Source organism: Dermacentor andersoni, chromosome 1, assembly GCF_023375885.2.
Source record: "Dermacentor andersoni chromosome 1, qqDerAnde1_hic_scaffold, whole genome shotgun sequence".
Classification (NCBI taxonomy): domain Eukaryota; kingdom Metazoa; phylum Arthropoda; class Arachnida; order Ixodida; family Ixodidae; genus Dermacentor; species Dermacentor andersoni.
The window spans coordinates 68,542,428-68,562,560 of record NC_092814.1 but is presented as its reverse complement, the minus strand read 5'-3'; the positions used below and the strand labels follow the sequence as shown (position 1 = coordinate 68,562,560).

General features: G+C 39.2%; 1 protein-coding gene across 5 annotated transcripts in view; it reads left to right on the top strand.

The window, feature by feature from the left end:
- The window catches only part of kat80 (katanin p80), a 222,001-nt gene that overhangs the window by 135,273 nt on the left and 66,595 nt on the right, over positions 1-20,133 (top strand). For 2 of the 5 annotated variants that reach the window (XM_050191552.3, XM_055061583.2), the window contains exons 11-14: positions 651-766; positions 5,204-5,233; positions 12,986-13,033; positions 17,078-17,324. In XM_050191552.3, the coding sequence (XP_050047509.1) occupies positions 651-766; positions 5,204-5,233; positions 12,986-13,033; positions 17,078-17,324 (441 nt within the window). The remainder of the gene's footprint in view (positions 1-650; positions 767-5,203; positions 5,234-12,985; positions 13,034-17,077; positions 17,325-20,133) is intronic. The other 3 variants (XM_055061584.2, XM_055061585.2, XM_055061586.2) reach the window with 3 other exon arrangements.

Below are 20,133 nucleotides of genomic sequence, written 5' to 3'. Positions count from 1 at the left end.
ATTGTGAAAAAATGCTTGTGTACTTAGGTATAGGCAGATGTTAAAGAACACCAGGTGATCGAAATCAATCCAGAATGCCCCCCTTCAGCATCTCTCATAACCCACTGGTCAGTTTCGGGACATTAAACTACGTAATTGCTTTATAACATCATCGAGAATTTTCAAATCCCCGTCTCGAAAGATGTGCTACTGCAGCCATTCTTTCATGACCTTTATGACTACTTCACTAAAATGATTCCCAAATGCAAAATTACTGTAAATTGTACCCTCAAAAAATCGCAAGTGAAATTAGTCCTAAATCTGGACCCACCCTTCGAATTTCCAAAACCGGGAGTGTTATTGAAGCGGGCAGCTATATATGGAAGATATCTGAGGCAAGGTATAGTTAATGATTCTTGTGCTACTTTCAAGATTTTACAAATAAATAGGGTATTTGTAATTTCAGAGACACCGAGTGTTAAAAAGAAGTAACTAATTGCTTCATCGCCAATAAAGCAGCTAACATGATTTGGCAGCTACCAAACAACCTGCCACATCCCCCCTCCACCAACGTTCCCAACAGAAGAAAAATAGAGTAGCATAAATATATAACTGTATATTTATATATAAATGTATATTTATAAATTTTTTAAATGTGTAATTGCTTGCAGAGTGATGCGTATGAAGCCTTTGGATGATGGTGATACTTTTCCATTGGAGACGGAAGGTGAAGCTGACATCAAAGATTTCAGGGACTACAACAAAATATTCCACCCATCACAGGAATGTGAGTCTGATGCTTTTTGTATTACTGCTGAGAAAGTTACAGTGACAAGCAGTTGTTTTGTCCTTCCTTTGCTCATATGTGGAAGTCAGGAATATTGGCCAATTCATTTGTTTGTTGCAAAAGAGTTCGACAAAAGCCTGCGAGATGAAAAAAGGTTCTTGAAAGAGGTATTTGCCACCTACCTGACTGTAGCACAAAGCTACAAGCTTTATTTTCTCACTTTCAAATCAAAGAAGATCAGAGAAAACAGAAGCAAAACTATCAAAGTAGGGTGACCGTTTTCGCAATTGTGGGCAAACTGGATATGTGTGCCTGTCTGGTGATCACTGACCGATGGTGCCCACTGTACCTTCAGTTATACTTCGAGCACATGCTCAGCGGTTTGCACTTCAATTTTTGCTGATAATGCAAGAAGGCTTAGTTAAGTTCACTTTTGTTATTTGCACTCATGGCGATAGAGAATTGCTGATAGTGAGGCATAATTTGGCTATGTTAAAGGGGCCCTGAAACAAATCTTTTTAAAACGTGAGAAATAAGCTTGAATGGGTGTAATGGCTTTCAGTGGACTTATTCCTAAACAAGTTCTTGAAGAGGGTTTAATATGAATGGCAATTCAATGAACGCAATGTTTACATTCCCCATTTTCACTTATCGCATCAGTTTCTCTCAACTGGTGTGGAGCTGATAGCAGTGATAGGGGCTTGTTGGAACGGCATATATTATTTTGTTGTAGCACAAGGTGAACAACAAGAACAACAGAAAGGCACATCTGTGCGCTGTATGTGTCAGATGTGCCTTTCTGTTGTCCTTGTCATTCAACTTGCAGTACAACAAAATAAGATAAACAGTGCCCTGCCTACCACTCCTTTCTTTTTCTGCGGTAAAGCATTTGAGGTTGGCGTCTGACAAAGCTGCCTGAGAGCAACAAAGGAGTGGTAGCAGGAGAGGTGGGATACGTTATCAGCCACCACTTCCACGTTTCCTAGAAGATCTGGTAGGGTGGTCATGTTTGCATGAGCTTTTTTTTTACTCGCAAGTAATTCGGTGTCATGAACACAATTGCCCAAATGGCTGGCTTCTTTGGACCATTGCACTGACTGAAACCTCCTCGTTGACTTAACCCACAGCGGCAAAATAGTGCGGCCTTCAAAAGCCACTAGAAAGAGCAACCAATCTATTGTGCAACATTGTAGGCTGCCTGCTGCATTCAGACGAATAATATTTGGCTCGCATTTTCACGGCAGCATTGTCTACAGATTGGAAATGTTTACTTACCATGCTCAAACGAGTGTTTCAGTGCCCTTTTATAAAAGGACCCCTTCAGGCCCTATCGGAAATTTCGCACACAGTAGAAATCGCGCTAGAAGTTGTGGAATGCTGTCCAGGGAGTGTATTACTGCAAAAATATTTAAAATTGGTTCAGTTGTAGCTGAGATAAAAACAATTAAAATGTTGGCAATTTATTATGCGATCAGGGGAGTTACACTTCCGGTAGTAATCAAGCTCTGATCAGCACCCACAAGCGATATTCCTATACAGTACGCTTCCGTTAATTCGACTGCGGTTAATTTGATCCCAGTCGGCACCCTTGCGTTTCTATGGGCCCAAACATTCGTTATTTTAATCCTAAAATTGACCTTCGCTGGAGAATTCAAACTTATGAGTCAGCACGCACATGCCTGATCCCTATGGTGACCCTAATAGCGACCCCATTAGTGGCAGTGTCTGTCTCAACAGAGCTTACAAGACAGTGAATGCATTGAACATGTGTCACCTCCCATCCTAAATGCATAGGTTCAACTTGCCTTAGGAAGGCTATGAAGCAATAACTGTAGCTCATCACAATGTTCGATTACGGTATTTACTCGATTCTAACGTGCGTCTTTTGCCTTTTTTTTTTAAAAGAAGATTGAACCGAAAATTGCCTGTGCAGGGCATTCGTACCAAAACCTAAAACCACCTTCGCGGGGATCGTATGCTTTATCGCACAATGCAAGTGCATTGCGGCAAAGCTGACCTAAAAAACGAGGAAGCTGACTTTAGAAAACCGGCCGCCATTGCGCAATACACATTAAACCCGTTCCCATTTTTCTTGCTAAAAAATAAGGTGCACATAAGATTTATATTTTGTTTACGAGCTTTAATGTAATTTTTATGTTGCTTCTCTACTTTGGACCCTAAGAAAATGGGCGTGCCTTTTATACATGAGCCTGCTTGAATCTGGCAAATGCTGCCAAATGATCAATGGTTTGTTCTGTGTTTTTTCTGCATCTTGTTTAATTCAACCGCCAGATAATTCGATAAGTTTCTTTGATCCTGTCAGGGTCGAATTGATGGAAGCCAACTGTAATGGCTTCTCACATATCTGAACCAAAGACACACCTCCATTTTTCTCATGACTCTGACGCCCTTGACCGCTGCTTCCTTTCTTTAGTCTTCCTTGTTGCTGCACGGCTGTTCTGCGAGCTCTGTAGGTTATTTGTGTGCTGCAGTCTGGGTGGGACGTGGACAAGCCATTGCATGTTACGCCAACTTGCTCATGGTATGAGCAGCTCCTTTGAAGAGAAGAATGCATAGATTTTTTGTTTGAATTTTCAGCTGTTTCCATGGCATACATCAGTGTAATACTTTGATCATGATCATGATCTACTCACTGTTCTTGTTTGCTCACCATGCCCCAACCTGGTGAGGGAGCCTTTTCGTGGTTATGTATGCCAGTGCATAACTTGGTACCCTTCTCACATGCAAAAGCTTTCTGTGCTTAGTGAAGGTCACAATACCGTAATTGCTTGAGAACAACTTGTTATTCCTGCACCAAATGTCAGAATGAGACAGGATTTTAATCCAGCACATTGAAAAGCATAACCTGGCATAAAAATACTAATGATGTCAAGTTGATGTAGTTCTTTGAAGAGCCCCGGAAAAACTGCAAGCTGAATTGTTGGGAAGTCATGAAGGAAATTAGCAAACTATAGAAATTGAGTAAAGATCACCAATAAATACTTAAAGGGCATTGGAAGGTATAATATCTGCTTGTGGTAAATGCTAAATGCATATACAGGTGGTCACAAAATTTTGCATAATCTGTGAGTGCGTGCCAAACTGCGTTCTTGCACCCTCTGGCAAAGCGAATGCTTAGTGTCAGGACATGGCATGGTGCATGCACATCCTTTCATGCTTGTGTATCCGTCAATACACAATACCAGATGCTTTCTTCATCAGAGGGTGAAACAATGCAGTTTAGCATGCACTTGCAGATGCCGCAAAATTTTGTGCCTGCCTGTGCCTTTGAGTGAATAATGCTGGTTGTGTATACCGTATTTACTCGAATAATGATCACACCTTTTTGTCAAAAAAATTGACGCAAATTCAGGGGTGCGATCATTACACAGGTTAAATTTCCTGCGAAAAGAAAAAAAAAAATGTTTTTCATCCTGCGTTTGCTGCGAGATGACAACAGGTCAACAGATAGGCAGCTGCCGCTGTATGTAGTGCGGGACACCAAAACAAGAATGGCGGCCGGCGGAGCAAGCCGAACGCACTGAACGCAATTTTTTTTCTTCTCATGAGTACATTACATGCATAGAAACAGTTTCTTCTGTATCAGTAATGAATAATATTGTTAATATCAGCAAGTTTGCAGCAATAATGTAGCCATATCCACTGTGAAGGGACAAAAACAGATGGGCGCGCTTAGCTGCCAGTGACATAGAAACACATGGCCGGCATGCTGCGGAAACTGCGGCATCTGTCTTCACTACTATCCTAATACAGCACGTTTCCGCTAAGGGTAGGCGGATATTTTAGCTGTGTCACAAGCATCGGCATATGAATAGGGTACACTTCTAACGTATCAGTGTAAACGTGGCTACTATCGTTGCCGCTCGCGATTTGTTGCGTGCCCACGAGTGCAGGTGAGAAGAATCGAAAGGTCCCTTTTTTGTTGTTGACCACAACCATTATAAAGCCTACACATAATAAAGGCAAGTTTGGTTGTACCTTTTTTTGTCATGGAAGTGTGGAAAGTGATGAAAGTAATGGAATGGGGCATCTACTTAAGAATGTTTAGTGCGTGCAGACCGCTTGGTTTGTCTTGAAGAGTCGTTCGCGTAGCATTCGACAGATGGTAAGCACGATCATTATTAGCTAGACTTGGCACACGACATATCGGTGCGGCAAGTTCGGGGTGCGATCATTACATGGGAAATTTAAAAAATAGAATTTTGACGACAACATTCAGGGGTGCGATCATTACGCGAATGCGATCTATATGCGAGTAAATACGGTATGTAGCTGATATTGTTTCCATGAGATCATAAAAATATTTCATGGCGATAAAATATTTCAGATAATTGAGAATTGCTTAGTTTTTCAGGTGACCTTTCTCATTTAGGTTTGTGTACTAGTGTTCACTATCATTTCAATTTTGCTTTTTAGCATCTCTGGAGACTTTGGTCGAGAACATAAGTATGAATCCAGTTCCTATGCCTTTTTTGTATGCTTGCAAAACCTTTTGAAATTTAGGTGCTGCAGTGTGGTTGCATTGTGATTGCGTTTTTCATTTGCCTGAATGTTATGGGTTTCACATTTTGTCTTATTTTGTTTCTTGGAATAGAGCAGTCCCAGTCAACACATTGATGTACGTAGAACTTTGGCAGGATATTGGCACAAGAAACACTTGTAAAACTACTCGAGAGAATCGTAGGCAGTTCTAGGATAGTTATGCTACTTTTGGTAGAATCTTGTATTGAAACAGGCTGTAATGAAATTGTCAATACCAAAATATTTTGAGAGTATCCCTAATTAAACTTGTTTGACCACTGCAAGATTGAAAGATATGTCTTTATTTTCTAAAAGTTTAGTTACACTGAGGTTTGGCTGTGTCTGTGTGGACTCTTTTCTTAATCAGAAGCAAAGTTTGCTACATTCCTTGGCTTTCAGTGTAGTAACTTTCTCACTGTCCACAGCTCAGCTCTGTTATTATAATCTCAAAGCATGGTTAGTAGCACCTTCTCCGCCTTCTGCTGATAGCTATTGGTGTTTTCAGTGAGCTTGTGCATTGGGGGTAGATTACATGAAACTCGGGATGCTCGATGTCCTTCCATGGAATAAACTTCCCACATAAGCAGTGCAGGAACCTTTGCATACTTTTTATTCCAGCGGCACTTGCAGATTCACTGCATCTTGATCATTGCAGCAGTGCCGCACTTTATAATCAGAACCATATGAAACCAAGACATAATGAAGCCAAGGAAACTATAGGGGAAATTATTTGTTGCTTTAATTGAAATGTAGAAATGATAAGGCAAAGGGAAATGAATGTGGATGGAAGAAAGAACTTCCAACTAATTTGGAGCTGAACCCACATCTGTATTACGTGCATTACAAAAAATAATTTCCCCTATGGTTTCCTTGGCTTCGTTATCAGATGGTTTCATATGGTGGTGAATGAAAAAGATCTGGCCCCTCGATTCTCCTACTTATTGTTCACTAGCCAATCATCACATTTATTCCAATGAAAAATTGAACAAGTCTTGAGCCTCAGTTTCAGCGGTGCATACTTGCATCAATAGTACAGCTATGTCAGCAGAAGGTGCAGAAAGCACTTACAGCCAAGCATTTGTACTCATCTGAAAGGAAATCCAAGCAAGCTCTGTAGTACACAGTATGGATAAGTTACCATGGAGCAACTAAACCTTTAATGCTTTTTAGGGTAGACCAATATGTTAAGCTAGTACTGCCATGTTTGCTATTGTGAACATGGCCAAACATTGCATATGCAAGCATCTCTTCCCCAGAAAGTCATCCTCACATTTAAATTTGTGCACGCAACATTGCAACATTCTCTCTGGTCAGAACATGGGGACTATTTTCTTAAATAGTTAATTGGTGCACCTCTTAAAAGTCATTTGGATATTTTGGCATTAATCTACAATTTGTTTTAGTTAGTGAACTGACATTCATGTATCTTGAGAAGCTTTCACGTGGGTGGCTATTGGTAATATTTCTGTGCTACCAAATTATTGTAGCTGTGTACTAAAGCATGAAAACTGCTGGGCATTTTCTAGGTAGTTTTTTTTTTTTTTAATGTGGAGAGCATATGGAAGAAGACACAGATGGATGAGGTGAGAAGGCAGAAAATGCTCTGTTCGTTATCCTAGCATGTGTTGTCATTCTCTCTTGCCTCGTCTGTGTCTTCTTCTGCTGAAACAATTTTTAGTCTCAATTAAAAAAAAAACTAGCCCAGCTTGTCGTTCCTACTGAGGAGTGAAGCTGTAGTGGATGTGTACTTTAGTTTTGTTCATCCATTCTTTAACAAAGATCTTTGAGGAGCTTAATTTATTTTTCATGACTGCTACCACAGCTTTCCATTACTATATTTAACTTCTCTAGGATTGAGCCATTTCAAGTACACAAAAATAAGGAATAATACATCACAAGGTGGTCTTGTAATAAAACTAACCTTTGAATGCCTTGTGTGCCAATTTTTGTGGTTTGGACATCCTCCAAACATCATGTGTTCACTGGGATATGTTTGGAGTGTTGATTGGCATGTTACGTTACGTTGTGCTATGAATACTTAATCTGATAGCATGTTACAGCACACTCACCGGCATTTGTTGTTCGTGTAGACGCACAATAAGGCGGGCTGATTCTGACATCAGGGCACAATATGGGTCTTTCCCAGGATTCTAATGGTGTTTGTAATTTGGGCTTATTCCAAAAGCAGTTTAATCAAAAGCATAGGTGAGCTAATCCTGATAATGTTCTCACATTAGTTGCTCAGTTATAGCATGCAGACCTGTCAGTTTTAAAAGTTTTATTTGGCTGTGTGGTAATGGTTTTTTTATTTCTCATGTTGTTTTATAAGTAATGCATTGAATCAAATGCAAAATGAAGCTTTTCGTGATAGCACTGTGCAGCTGAAGCAGTATGTTCTCTGAGCTGTATGGTTTGCTTGAAAATATAAAAGGTATAGACACCAAAAATTTGATTGCAATTTCTTGGTTTTATTTTAGTCTGTACAGTCACTGGTAACTTATTAGATATGTGGAAATAATTTTTTTACTTGGCAACCTTAGTGAAAGATTATCTTGCAATAAACAAGGGGTAGATATTAAATTAGGTTGCATTTTTGTCATTTAAGATAAATGGAGTACCATTGAAATTGGGTGGATGGGCTGTAAACAAAGCAGATTTGCGACTTTTATGTATGATGACATTATAACTTTAAGACAGCACACTCAACTGGGCAATGTGTAAGTGAAGAAAAGAAAGGTCACTTAATACCCCTGTCACACGGCAAATCTAATGTCATTTATAACGAATGACATTCGCTGATAACGCCATTCGTTTGGTGTCACACGGTAAAACGTAAGGACATTTTCGAAAATGATATTTACAAACGAATGAGTTTGCCAAACTCATTCGCATTCGTTTGGAACTGAATGTGTATCCTCGACACCACTAGTTTACCAATGTTTCGCAAACAGTACATGCTTCTTTTTTGTTTTAACAAAAAATCACTATTATTCTATCCATTTTATTACCTAATTATTGCTTTAACGACATTGAAGTCCATCACGTGCGTAAATACAGAAAACTACTCTCAGTCCAGTGACCAGACAGCCGTCTTTAGCTTTGGCTGCAGCAGTCGTGTTGGTTCGCACCAGAGCATCGGCCGCGGCCGCTTCAATTGACTTGGCGTAAAAGCGTGCACGTGTTTTCCTGTGGCACGCGCCAAGAATGAGGATATTAGAAGCCCGCATACACATCAGAACGGCGATGACATGCAACTGCCCTTCTCTTACCACTTTAGCAGATGTAGCGGACGCTGCTATCATTCTTTTCGCCCTGTTGCTTGCCTTAGCTTTGGCTTGGCTTGGCTCGACTCGACTTTGTTCGCAATGTCCACAAGTTAGTGATCGAACGCTATGGTTTGAAAGCAACAATCACATATTCTAGTGGAATTTAGCATACTGGAAAATAATGATTGGACAAAAGTGGGTTTGAGGTGTGTCTTTTATTTTTGCTCTCTGCATTGTCATCATTTTCAAATGGCATTAGTTTTCGCCGTGTGACAGCGCACTGTGATAATGACATTAATCGCAACAAATGTAATTTGTTGGAAATGACATTAGATTTGCCGTGTGACAGGGGTATAAGTTTGGGCTGTTATGGTAATGCCAGTGATGGAACAAAGACGCTGAATAGAATTAGATTCATGTTGAAAGTTATGGGCTGGCTACTAAGTCAAGATTGAGCACTAATGCTAATATTCCGAGCACTGTACACATTATTGATGCAAACATGAAATCCTCTATAGGAGTAGCAGTTAATGTTGTATAAATTGAGACAATAGATTCCTCTGAGCTTCATAGTTGACAAATCCTGTGTTAGGTAGCAGCAAGTTGTGGCAAAAAAATAATTAAGTGGAATTAGGTTGCACAGTGCATTTACCACATCCTAGTGCACACTCGGAGTTCAAATATTGGAGGTCAATTTTATCTATGATGCAAAAAAAATTCGCCGACGATCACGATAGACCCTATTGAAAATTTGAGCGCAGCTCTATACGTGTTTTCACTTCGCGATTTATTGGCTTGTGCAGACAATCTGACTCATGCCGCATGTTGCAAATGAAGTGAAGTGTGGCATGACTGCCTCAATAATCTGGACAATGCGAGAGCCAGTGGGTCAGTGATGCATGGGTGCTATTCACAGCAGCCACCACCGACAAACCTCCCAGACGACGTGCACTACTCTGGCGCCATCTCGTAACCATCATTGCTGTACTATGCTTTTCTTCTCACACTTTCACCACACATTTCTCCACTTCCTGACTCCCGGTGCTGCTGCACCCCCTCTCTACTTTCCTCATTGCGTTTTTCATCCCCCACTGCGCTCCCTGTGCGCTTTCATCTTTTGCTGTGCTCTGCTCATTCGCTTGGTTATGCCGACTCTCGACGCAGGAATGGGCGCCTAATAGCTGAGCTCTAAAAATTTTCACAGCATTTGTCATGTCCAGTCATATGCTGCTGATGGTATTTCAACTGGCCAGCAGGCAACCACTATTTATGTGAAATACGTGCAGGCTACAGTAATTTTATTAAACATATTTGGTATTTGGCTTTAAGTAATTGTTAAATATAGGGACTGTGAAGCTCTCAAATATAATATGTATCAAATAACAAGAACTATTTCATTTGTATTTATAACCCATAACAACACACCCCTGCTGATTATGGATCAACCTCAGGAACCCACCAGTGCACAGCAATAAACGTAACAGGATTTTTAGAATGTCTCTTGGTCCCCCACCCCCTCTGTAAAACATAGCACAGCTGACAAAAGTGACTGTTGTGCTGCTTGACTTGGGGCACAAGTGTTACAAATCAAACAGACATTGACCTGTGTGAGCAAAATTTGGTGAAAGTGAAAATGCAAGCTGCATAACTTGTAGACTAGCAGGAAGCAGATACTATTTAGATTTAATTTGAGTGTATGCCACCACTGTGCACATACACTGTTCAGTGTTAGTGACAAAATGTTCAATGCCTGCACCCCAAAATTGAAATTGAAATGATCATCTGAGAAGTACAATTGATTTTAAAAAAATTGGTGTGTTATTCAAATGTAAATGTTAACAGTGCAACGAAGGACGCAGAAGGAACAAGGACCGAAGGCTGACTGACCTTACTTAGCTTTCCATCTTTGTTGTTTCTTCTCTGTCCTGTGTAGGTGCTGTCACTATCTTTTATTTATTTTATTTTTATTGCCTCAAGCAGGAAAATAAATGGGAGCGAGGATTAGGATAATTTCGATGCGGTTTAATGGCTGCTGTTTTAGATAAAGCTTAATATTTACAATTGTATGTATAGTTAGCTTTGCTGTATGGCAGTATCTACCTGGTAGGGATGCCAATACAGAACACCAGCTTTGTCAAACAATTGAAAGTTTCGTAGCAGTAGTCATCGCTTTTTCAACTGGTTATTACTCATTGACACTAAGATTCACACTGAAAGGTAAATCTAAATTTGTATATTTTTTGTTTAATGAGATTTATTATCTGGTCATGATCTTACATGTCACATTCTTAACATTCTGATGAATGAAGTACAACATTTTACTAGCATTTGATATTGTTTCATCAGTGTATGCTAAATTAAAAAAAAATAATTTTAAATAATGGGGCTTTATGCCCCAAAGCTGCCAAATGTGGCCATTAGAGAGGCTTTAGTGAGGCCTATATATGGATTAATTTTTATTGCACTGGGTCGTTTAACACGCACCCAATATTAAGCAGGGTCATAGAAACACCTTTTTCTTTTATTTATTTATTTATTTATTTATTTATTTATTTATTTATTTATTATTTGTTTTCGATACCTTCAATCGCCAAGGCATTGCAGAGGGGAGTGGGTGACAATATATAAACAAAGAAAAAAGCTGCATGAAACGTACAGCATTACACATACAGCACCTGTAAAATCTATGCAGGTAAAGGTGACAGCACATTTTTCACTGTCAACTTGTGCCGCTCTGGATATTCTTCTTGTTTGGTACATGTTTAAGGTTATTAAGTAAATAAACACATAAACGCATAATGCCAGTAAGCATATCATGCTTGTTCATATTAGGTGTGTGGATGGTGATCAAGAAGCATTCGGTGATCAAGTTCGGGCTGCATCGTGACTGGTGACGAGGGAGTGGCCGGGCGTTCTTTATCTCATTGGCAGCACTCGGCCACTAGCATCCATTTTCGCCGTCATTCGATGGGAGCCAACCTTGTTCACCGAACGCATGCTTGAGAGCAGCACGATAACACTGGGCAAGCGCTCCGTCACGCGGCTTTTTTAATATTTTGCTGGCTTTCTTTGACCCGGAAAAAAGGACTACGTGAGACGTATTGTACAGGAAACAATTCTATCAGTGGTTTCTGAAGGTGCACTCCATATCATACTTGGGGTCCTTAGCCAATCATTAAAAAGTTGGGTAATTAAACTTAATTAATTAGTAAGTTATGGGGAAAACAAAAAAAATGTCCGAGTTACTATAGGCTATTGCGAACAGTATGCGTTTGGTTCAATTCGCTTCCAACGTGCCTTTCATTTGTATATTCTGGGCTCAAGTTACGTGGGACACCCTGTATATAATATATATAGTTGCGGCGGTGAAAAAAAGCACACTGGCTCCATTGGTATAGCACAAAAAAATAGCATGATGTACGTGAAAACACATTCTTTTTTTTTACCGTCAAACGTTTTGGCTGATGGGCCAGCCTTCATCAGTGTTGTTTTCATGTGCGTTGTGTTATTCTTTTGTGCAATATATATATATATATATATATATATATATATATATATATATATATATATATATATATATATATATATAAAGGGAATTTAGTAAATGGGAAAATGAGTTGGGGAGTGAAGTCAGAAGAGTATGAGTGTTGTATGCTCTGAGAGCAAATTCACATTTATGTTCACAAATATATATTTTTTTAGTTCTCGTACTGAATATAGTGATATGTGGTATGAAGACAATAGACGTGTTACCAGGATTTTGTTTTGTATTGAGCAGGCGGGGGGATAGTGATATTTCCAGCATATCGCCTACATCCAATAGATATATGCATATTGCAACCTGAAGATTTTTGGGAGGGTGGGATTTCGATGCTAAACTCTCCACCTTTCCCCACTTCCACCACTGTATGTAGATGTGCATGATAGTAAGCCTGGGCTTATTTTCTTTGCATGAGAGCATGTTATGTGTTTTGTGTTGTGTTTTGTCAAATATGTGTTGTGCTACATATAATGGCCTTGCATTATGGCATTGGGTTGAGAAGGCTAACTTAAGAAAATAATTTTTTTTTTTAAGTTCCTCTTAAAGTGAAAATTGTGGTTAGTTATGTTGCAGCTTATGTTAAATATGATGGAGTAGGGCTAGTATAAGAACTGCAGAGAAACAAGAAATCATGTCAACCACTAAGATATTTTATTACAAAAAACCTTCACAACGATGACGAATTATAGCGTGCATTTTTGAATTGTTGCTTTTTTTTACTGTAGCACACAAGTAGCTCCTGGCATGCTTTGGCAAGCATATACTCATACCAGCTGCTTTAATTTGCAAGTTGTCACTTTCTCTTCAATGCAGAAATTTAGCTTGGCCATTTGTGCACTGAGGTATTTCCTTATTTCTTTTTCACTTTAGTGTCACGCACACCACCCAAGGACAATCCCTTCCCTGCGCCCCCTGAGGGTATGCTTCTCCCATATTCATTTCTTTGATCAAGCAGCATCTTGATTTGAGCTTGTTGGTCATTCATATCAAATGATAACGAGTGTTGAAAGAGGAGGATGAAAATGCAAACTGACCAGGCATATGTGACCCACAAACTGAAGTTCATTGATGAAAAATATTCCCTTTTAAGCAATACAAGCTGAATATTAAGAATGGACATGGAAACCACATGGCTGCATATTATAAAAAATGTGGCTGCTATCTGATGTTCCATCAGATACAATTCATAGGAAGAGCAAATGACAAGACATAGTGGGAGGGTGTCGGTTCCTATCACGTCAGGTAAATTGACGAATGTTTCAGCATGCCTTCTTTGCCCATTTTTGAAGATGAATTGTGATTTTTAGGCAAGTGTTGGGAACCTACTTTATGCTTATCTCGCATAATGCCATCTGCCATTAATTTATGTCCTGTCTGTTATAATCACTTGTAATTTGCTTTGTTTTTTTAGCAAGTATTTCACAATGTAGTGGCTTAATGTGCTTAAAGGTTAGCATTTTCCATGACTGAACTTCAGGTGGTATGTTACATACGTCCTATCGCTTTGCTTTTGTCCTCAACACCTTGCACTATTCTCTCATCCAATTTCTTTGATCTTATGTCTTATCACTATGTGTTGCAATGTAGAAGTCATTTATTACATTCATTTCATAGTTATGACTTAATGAAAAAAACATTTGGACTTGTCTGCTATTTAGATATATATTCTACTTGTATCTCATTAATTTGAGCAATCAGTTGGACATCTGTAAATCTGTTCATACTTACATTTATTTTCCTTCAGCTTTGTATTTGGCTGCTTTCACTCAGAGTAATAGGGCAATATATTTTAGGAAAGCCTATATGTATAAACAAGAAATGTGGGCAATTGTGTGCCATTGTTGTGGTCATGATCTCACTTAACTTAGTGAAAAAAGTGTCATTTGAATTTAACGAAAGGACAATGTGTAGCAATGCAAACAACATAGTCATCTTCATGTGCGTTGACAGCCTGCTTGTTTTGCAATTACAATTGTCTTTGTAAGAATTTCAACTGGTCTGTGTCTGCATGTGTTGTTCAGTCCATGTAAACTTGTGTGTTTTGATCACTGTTCCTTTTTTGTCGGGCAGAAATATTAACAAATGTGGCAAACTTCATTATGCTGTCTTTTACTTTGTTTTGTTGGCTGTGAATAGCAATGCAAAAGTGAGAATAGATTTTAAGTAGGCGGTTGCCAAAACAGTAGTTGCTAACTAGTCAGCTTTAGGTGCGTTAAGTATAAAAACAGTGATGTCGCTTTTTATTTTTATGGTGATGTCTTGGTTAAAACTAAGAAAATTAGTTCATACACACACAGTGAAGTATTCACTGCTGTCACAATAAATAATAATAAAAAGCTTACTTTTGGTTGATCATCATCAGCCCATTTCTTTATGTCCACTGCAGGATGAAGCCCTCTCCCAGCAATCTCCAATCACCCCTGTCTTGCGCTAGCTGATTTCAAGTTGCACCTGCAAATTTCCTAATTTCCTCACATCATATAATTTTCTGCCTTTCTCGGCTGTGCTTCCCTTTCCTTGTTTGATAGTAACTCTAAAAAAAAAAACCAGTTTACACATATCTTTGTCCCACAACAATAATCTTCATTTATCTTGCATGCCTTTCCTTTCTTTAATGCTGTGTGCCAGGTACTTCTAGTTCACAAGCATGATGCACATTATCAGCATGGCATAGCATTCTTGACAGGAACTAGCGAGGTCACAATTTTCTAAAAAGGAAACTCGAGAAAGACAGAAAATTGCCAGGGGCAGTACCCCATGCAGGAAGACAATAATTAGAGTGGGCGGTAAATAGTGCATCATCTATGAGCACCTTAATATTCATCAGAATTACCTTGCGAGAGTAAACATAGCAAAAAACCTAGCTTTCCAGCAATAGAATTAAGCTTTTTCAAGGTCATGTGATTCGGGAGAAATTTAAACACTTGGTGTTTTTGCTGGTGTTGCAAGTTCATTCATAGAAGAATCTATTACAATGTTGCTAGGCAGAGAGAAACCATTTTATTCTTTGGAGGAAAAGCAGTGCTTTAGCCATTGTGATATTTATTCCTGAGCCATCTGTGAAATATCATAAACGTATTTTATTAAGAGTGAAATTTGGAGCATTGACTGGGGTGTCCACATTATCAGTGTGCTTGTTAGCAATATTTTCCCCATACCTGCTTGCATTTCCCTCTTGCTTTCTCATGTTTGTACCACGTCAGGCAAGTGCAGAAGAGAAAAACGGTTGTAAAACTCACTGAGGGACGAAGGCAGTGTGTGTCTTATGTCGTGTTTCATTAATACGTATGACTAAATCTAGATTGTGCGTGAACAGAAAAAGCCAGCAGTGCACCTACGTGAAGATAATAAATCCATAACCACAGATTTAAAAAATTAAGCTGACTGATTCATATTTCTGATCTTCCTTCAAATGCTTGTAGCTGCTTGTGTAATTACTATGCAAAGCTGAGGGGACAAGACTGGGTTTGCTTTCCTGCCATTCTGCATGAAATATCTGCATGCTTCATTCCTAGTATTAAACACCTTTTTCGGCAGACATCTTAGCCTTATGAAGCTGCTGTGCAAATGTGCACAAGTACAGTTATGATGGGGACTTGTTCTTATCATTCCCAGCCTGTCAGTGCCCTTGCAAAATGAGATCTGTGTAACACAACTAGGTTACACTCATGCGAATTCCTGTTTATGTTACTTTTAAGCAAAAGATACTTATAGATGTGCACTACAGTAAATGTAGCTCCCAGGAAAAATGCACATGTGACAGCAGTAATAATATATTTCCCTCTATTTACATCTCATTCAATAACTTGCCATTGTTTTTCATTGTTCATAGTGTCATTTAGGAGTACATTATGTAACACAGGCACTGTGCAGACTCAGTACAATGCACAAAGCGGTTTTAAATACTGATTGTATGGTTATCTGTTGCAATGTGAGTCATTTAGCCCAGAATTGGAGAGGAATTACGTCTCTTTTTGGCTGTGCTGGTGCTATGAAGTGCCTATGCTTTAACATATTGCAGAGTTAAAGCAGACTTTAACTGTGTATACTGTTTTGTGCTGCCAATGCTGTGTTACATTCAACTATTGTAATTGACAATGTTACTGAACGTTTCAGTAAGATGGGGCTTCTCAAATCGCAGTTTATTGGACCTTTAGGGTATCCCCAAGAAAATTCAAATAGGACCCTTGCAGAGTACTTTATGGACATCAGCTTAGATGAGTTTAGACAAGAAAACAGGGTTCTTGATGTTGAACCTTATTTGGCTCTCTGCCATCAATAGAATGTGACCTAAACAATCTTGGCGGCGTTCAACGCCATCATTACATTAATCATAAAATGCCAGCAACATACTATTTAACAATATTGCAATATAACATTCTTATTGTTGGGCTGTCTTCAACATGTTCGACTTTTTGTAGATGCTTTCCCTTAAAAAAAGAGATGAACATTCTAGAGGGGAAATCCTAAATAACTTTACAGCGTTTAAAAGGTTCCATGTTGGCCAAATGTTTGAGAACCACTGCAGGGCAGTGCATTGAGTATGAAGGTTACTGTTGCAGCATGTCAAACTTCTAGGATTTAGTGTCAAAGATAAATTTTGCACTTGCTCTTGCATGGATCACAAGGTAGTGTTATTTCTTCCTTGTTTCATGGCTTTAGTCTGATTATGACAGCCACATCACCTATTAAGCTTTACAGCCTAATTCTTTTCATTTTTGTCTGCATTTCATTTTCTTTGCTGAGAGTTACTTTTCCCCTTTTGTAGCAAGGGTAGCCAGCTGCCATGTGGTTTAGTCATTCAGTGAATGGGCTGTCCTTGTAATTTGGCTGCAATGACTTCTAGGGATACGATGAAAACTCCTCACATACATCAGATTTCTGGGGATGTTCTATGTCTCTATCAGTCATGGTTGTAACATGGTGTTGCAAAAACACGACTATGTTTACCACATTCTTCAGACTCTTACAAGCCAGCCCTGGAGCCACAGAGCAGCAAGGTGGTGCGATTAAGTGGTGCCTCAAATCCGTGTGTTCTCACGGAACGACCTGGAGCCTCAGTAAAGGAAACACGGCAGCTGAGTGTCACTACCAGCTACTCAGCTATGGGCACAACCTTCACGATACGACCCAGAGGCTCATTGATAGGCTCAGGGGCCCTGCTGGCACCAGACCCACCAACACCTAGCATAATGGCAGCCATACCAGGGTAAGCTGTAGTGCATGCACAGTTTATTTCGGTAAGGTTGTGTGTTTGCATACAAACTTGTACATGAGATCAACATGGGCTTCAAAAATATATTTCTTTTTCAAGTTTCGATTGTGTGGGCACCCTAAGCTCTAAACTAAATTAGGATTGCAATAGAAAATGTTGTCATTCTCCTGATTTTAGCACAGTGCTATGAACAGAGCCTGCACTGGTTCCTTGAAACAGCTACATTTTCCATCATGTGTTTACCTCTAGTTAGAGTGCATTTAGTTATAACTAGGGATATGTGCAATATATTACATGTACTGGACTGATTCAGTATGTCTCTTTATTTTTCATATTTAGGCACACACAGAGAACCAGTCCACTTCTGTTAGACATTTGCTTAGTTCCATTTCCCTTTTAATATGACTATGTTATAGTGTCCAGAGAGCTGCCTATGCATATTAATCAAAGGATTGTCTGTAATGTCTGTCAACTGTCTGTAATGTACAAGTCATTGCAAAGCCAAGTTCCACCAGTAGTGCTTGTCTGGCATTGCCAACATCTTTTGCATATGTAGCCTTTATGGCACAGTGGGTTGAAGGCATTTTGTATTTCACAGGGAGACCACGGAGCGCCTTAGAAAACACTGAAAGGCTTCCAATCTCGTATGCATATAGAAGCACTTATATGTGCCACCATGCAATGAGGGACACTGCCATATGCCATTCTTCTGCTGATTCACTTGTTGCTATGGTGGCAGTGCCATTTGTTAATGTGAATTTTCGTGATGTTGTAATTGATTTTTTATGTTGGGGATATGTGTTTGAATATAGCCGACAGCTGCTATAGGACTCTGCCAACGTCAATGCACTAGCTAGCAGCCTCAAAATGAGCACTTTTTTGAACAAAAGGTGCTGTACACTTTCACATCTAGCTTAACATACACCACTTCGTGGTGATGTAGGGTGGCTTCAACATTAGTACCAAAGTTTCACGCTGGAGTGTCTTGGCTTGCAGTTATACGCAGCTCTCTGTGCCATATCAAAATTCTAGAGCAATCTCTAAACCACTAGCATCCTGTTAGATCCTAGCAATATGAAGCTAGTTTCTACCATAATCTGTGATACATTGATGTTAGTTGTTGGTTCTTTTGCAAAATTAAAATAAAATTAACATTAAATTAACAATTGACATTAAAATACCAATTGACAAGCAACATTAAAATAAGAATTGACACGAGTCTGTACTTGTACTTGGTAATTGAGCACATTAACTACTGCAGCCAACCTTAGTTGTGCTGGTGACAGCCACTTAGTGGTGCATTCAGAACTTTGTCACTTGCTTTATGACCGGTGCAGCATAACATGGTCACTATCATCATGACATGATAGGTGGTAAGCATTATAATAAATAAGTTGCAGTTACCAGCTGATTTCCCAGACTTGCTCAATTATATGCAATTTTTTGCAGGACTGCCATGAGTCATTCTAAACGGATGTACTAAAATGGTGACCGAAATTTCAAACATGCAGTCTTGCTGAATTTTTTGGGCATGATATGCATCTGCAATCGGAAATACCGCCACCATCATTTAGGTTATTCACAGTTTATTTGCAACTGATCGGTTTCCACCATTGAAGTTATTGTCTATGCCCTCACTTTTGTTGACGAGACCATTTCTCAACTGAGTGTCATTACCTTTAATGAATGTCTGTGATTAAGCCAGGTATTTCGGGCTGACAAATGTAGGCTGCATGGGCTTAACTCGCACTTATTTAGCAAGAAGCAGTGTGTGAACCTATTGGTGAGCAACCTTAAATGGGCCCAGGGAGTGATTTAGACTTTAAAGCTAAGTGAAAGGCAGTAACACGGCACTCTGTTTTTGTTATGCTGCACGAAACAGTTTTAGTAGCATGTACGTGTGACATGAATAACATTTCTATCATTTGTGGCTGAACGAAGGCAACAAGATTTTTTTGAACCAGTTCTTTTTTTATGTAGCACAGTGGCCTTGGTCACGTAATGTAAAAAGTATTTATTGTTGTATAGACCTGTTTGACTATAGTTGTGGGCAATGTGCTTACTTTTAAATAATGTCTGAAGTCCAGTTGTAGATGTTTATTTAGCCCATGTATTTAGCATAGCTGACCATTGCTATAGGACTCTGCCAACAACAGTGCATTAGCTAGCAGCCACAAGAGATGTGTAAAGCATGCCATTAAAGTTTCTAAGGACAAGTGATCATAAGAAGTGCTATCTTTGTAGTAGTACCTCTTAAAAGTTAGAAGCCACGAAGTTCCCTCTATGAGAAGTTTGACTAAATTATGCAGTGAGAGCATTATTTATGTTAGCAAACATTTATGTGCTTATCAAATTTGAACTTATAAGCAAAGGATGCAGCCCCCAATTACTAGCGATTTAACTAAGCACTTGGATACTCCAGCATCTACATACCTAGCTGACTCCGGTCTTTTTTTGTTTTTTTTCTAGCCACATTGTTATATAGTACAAAAAGATTGTGCCGTAGAAGTGAGCTGCTACGTTAAAGTAAAGGGGCCCTGAACCACTTTTTATCGAAGTCGAGAAATGCATTTGAAGTTAACTGAGACTATTTCAGAAGTAATTTGCTGCAAAAAATTCTTTAATGCATTCAGCAGTTGCGGAGTTATTGGCAATAAAACATACTCATCGCAGTGCTTCTGCTCCTTCTTCAATGATTTGCACTGTGAAGGCTATAGTGGAAGAGGTGTGCCCACAACATTCCACCTACTGAACGTCACAGTAGCACATTTCAAATTTGGTTTTGGTTGTTCACGTAGACACC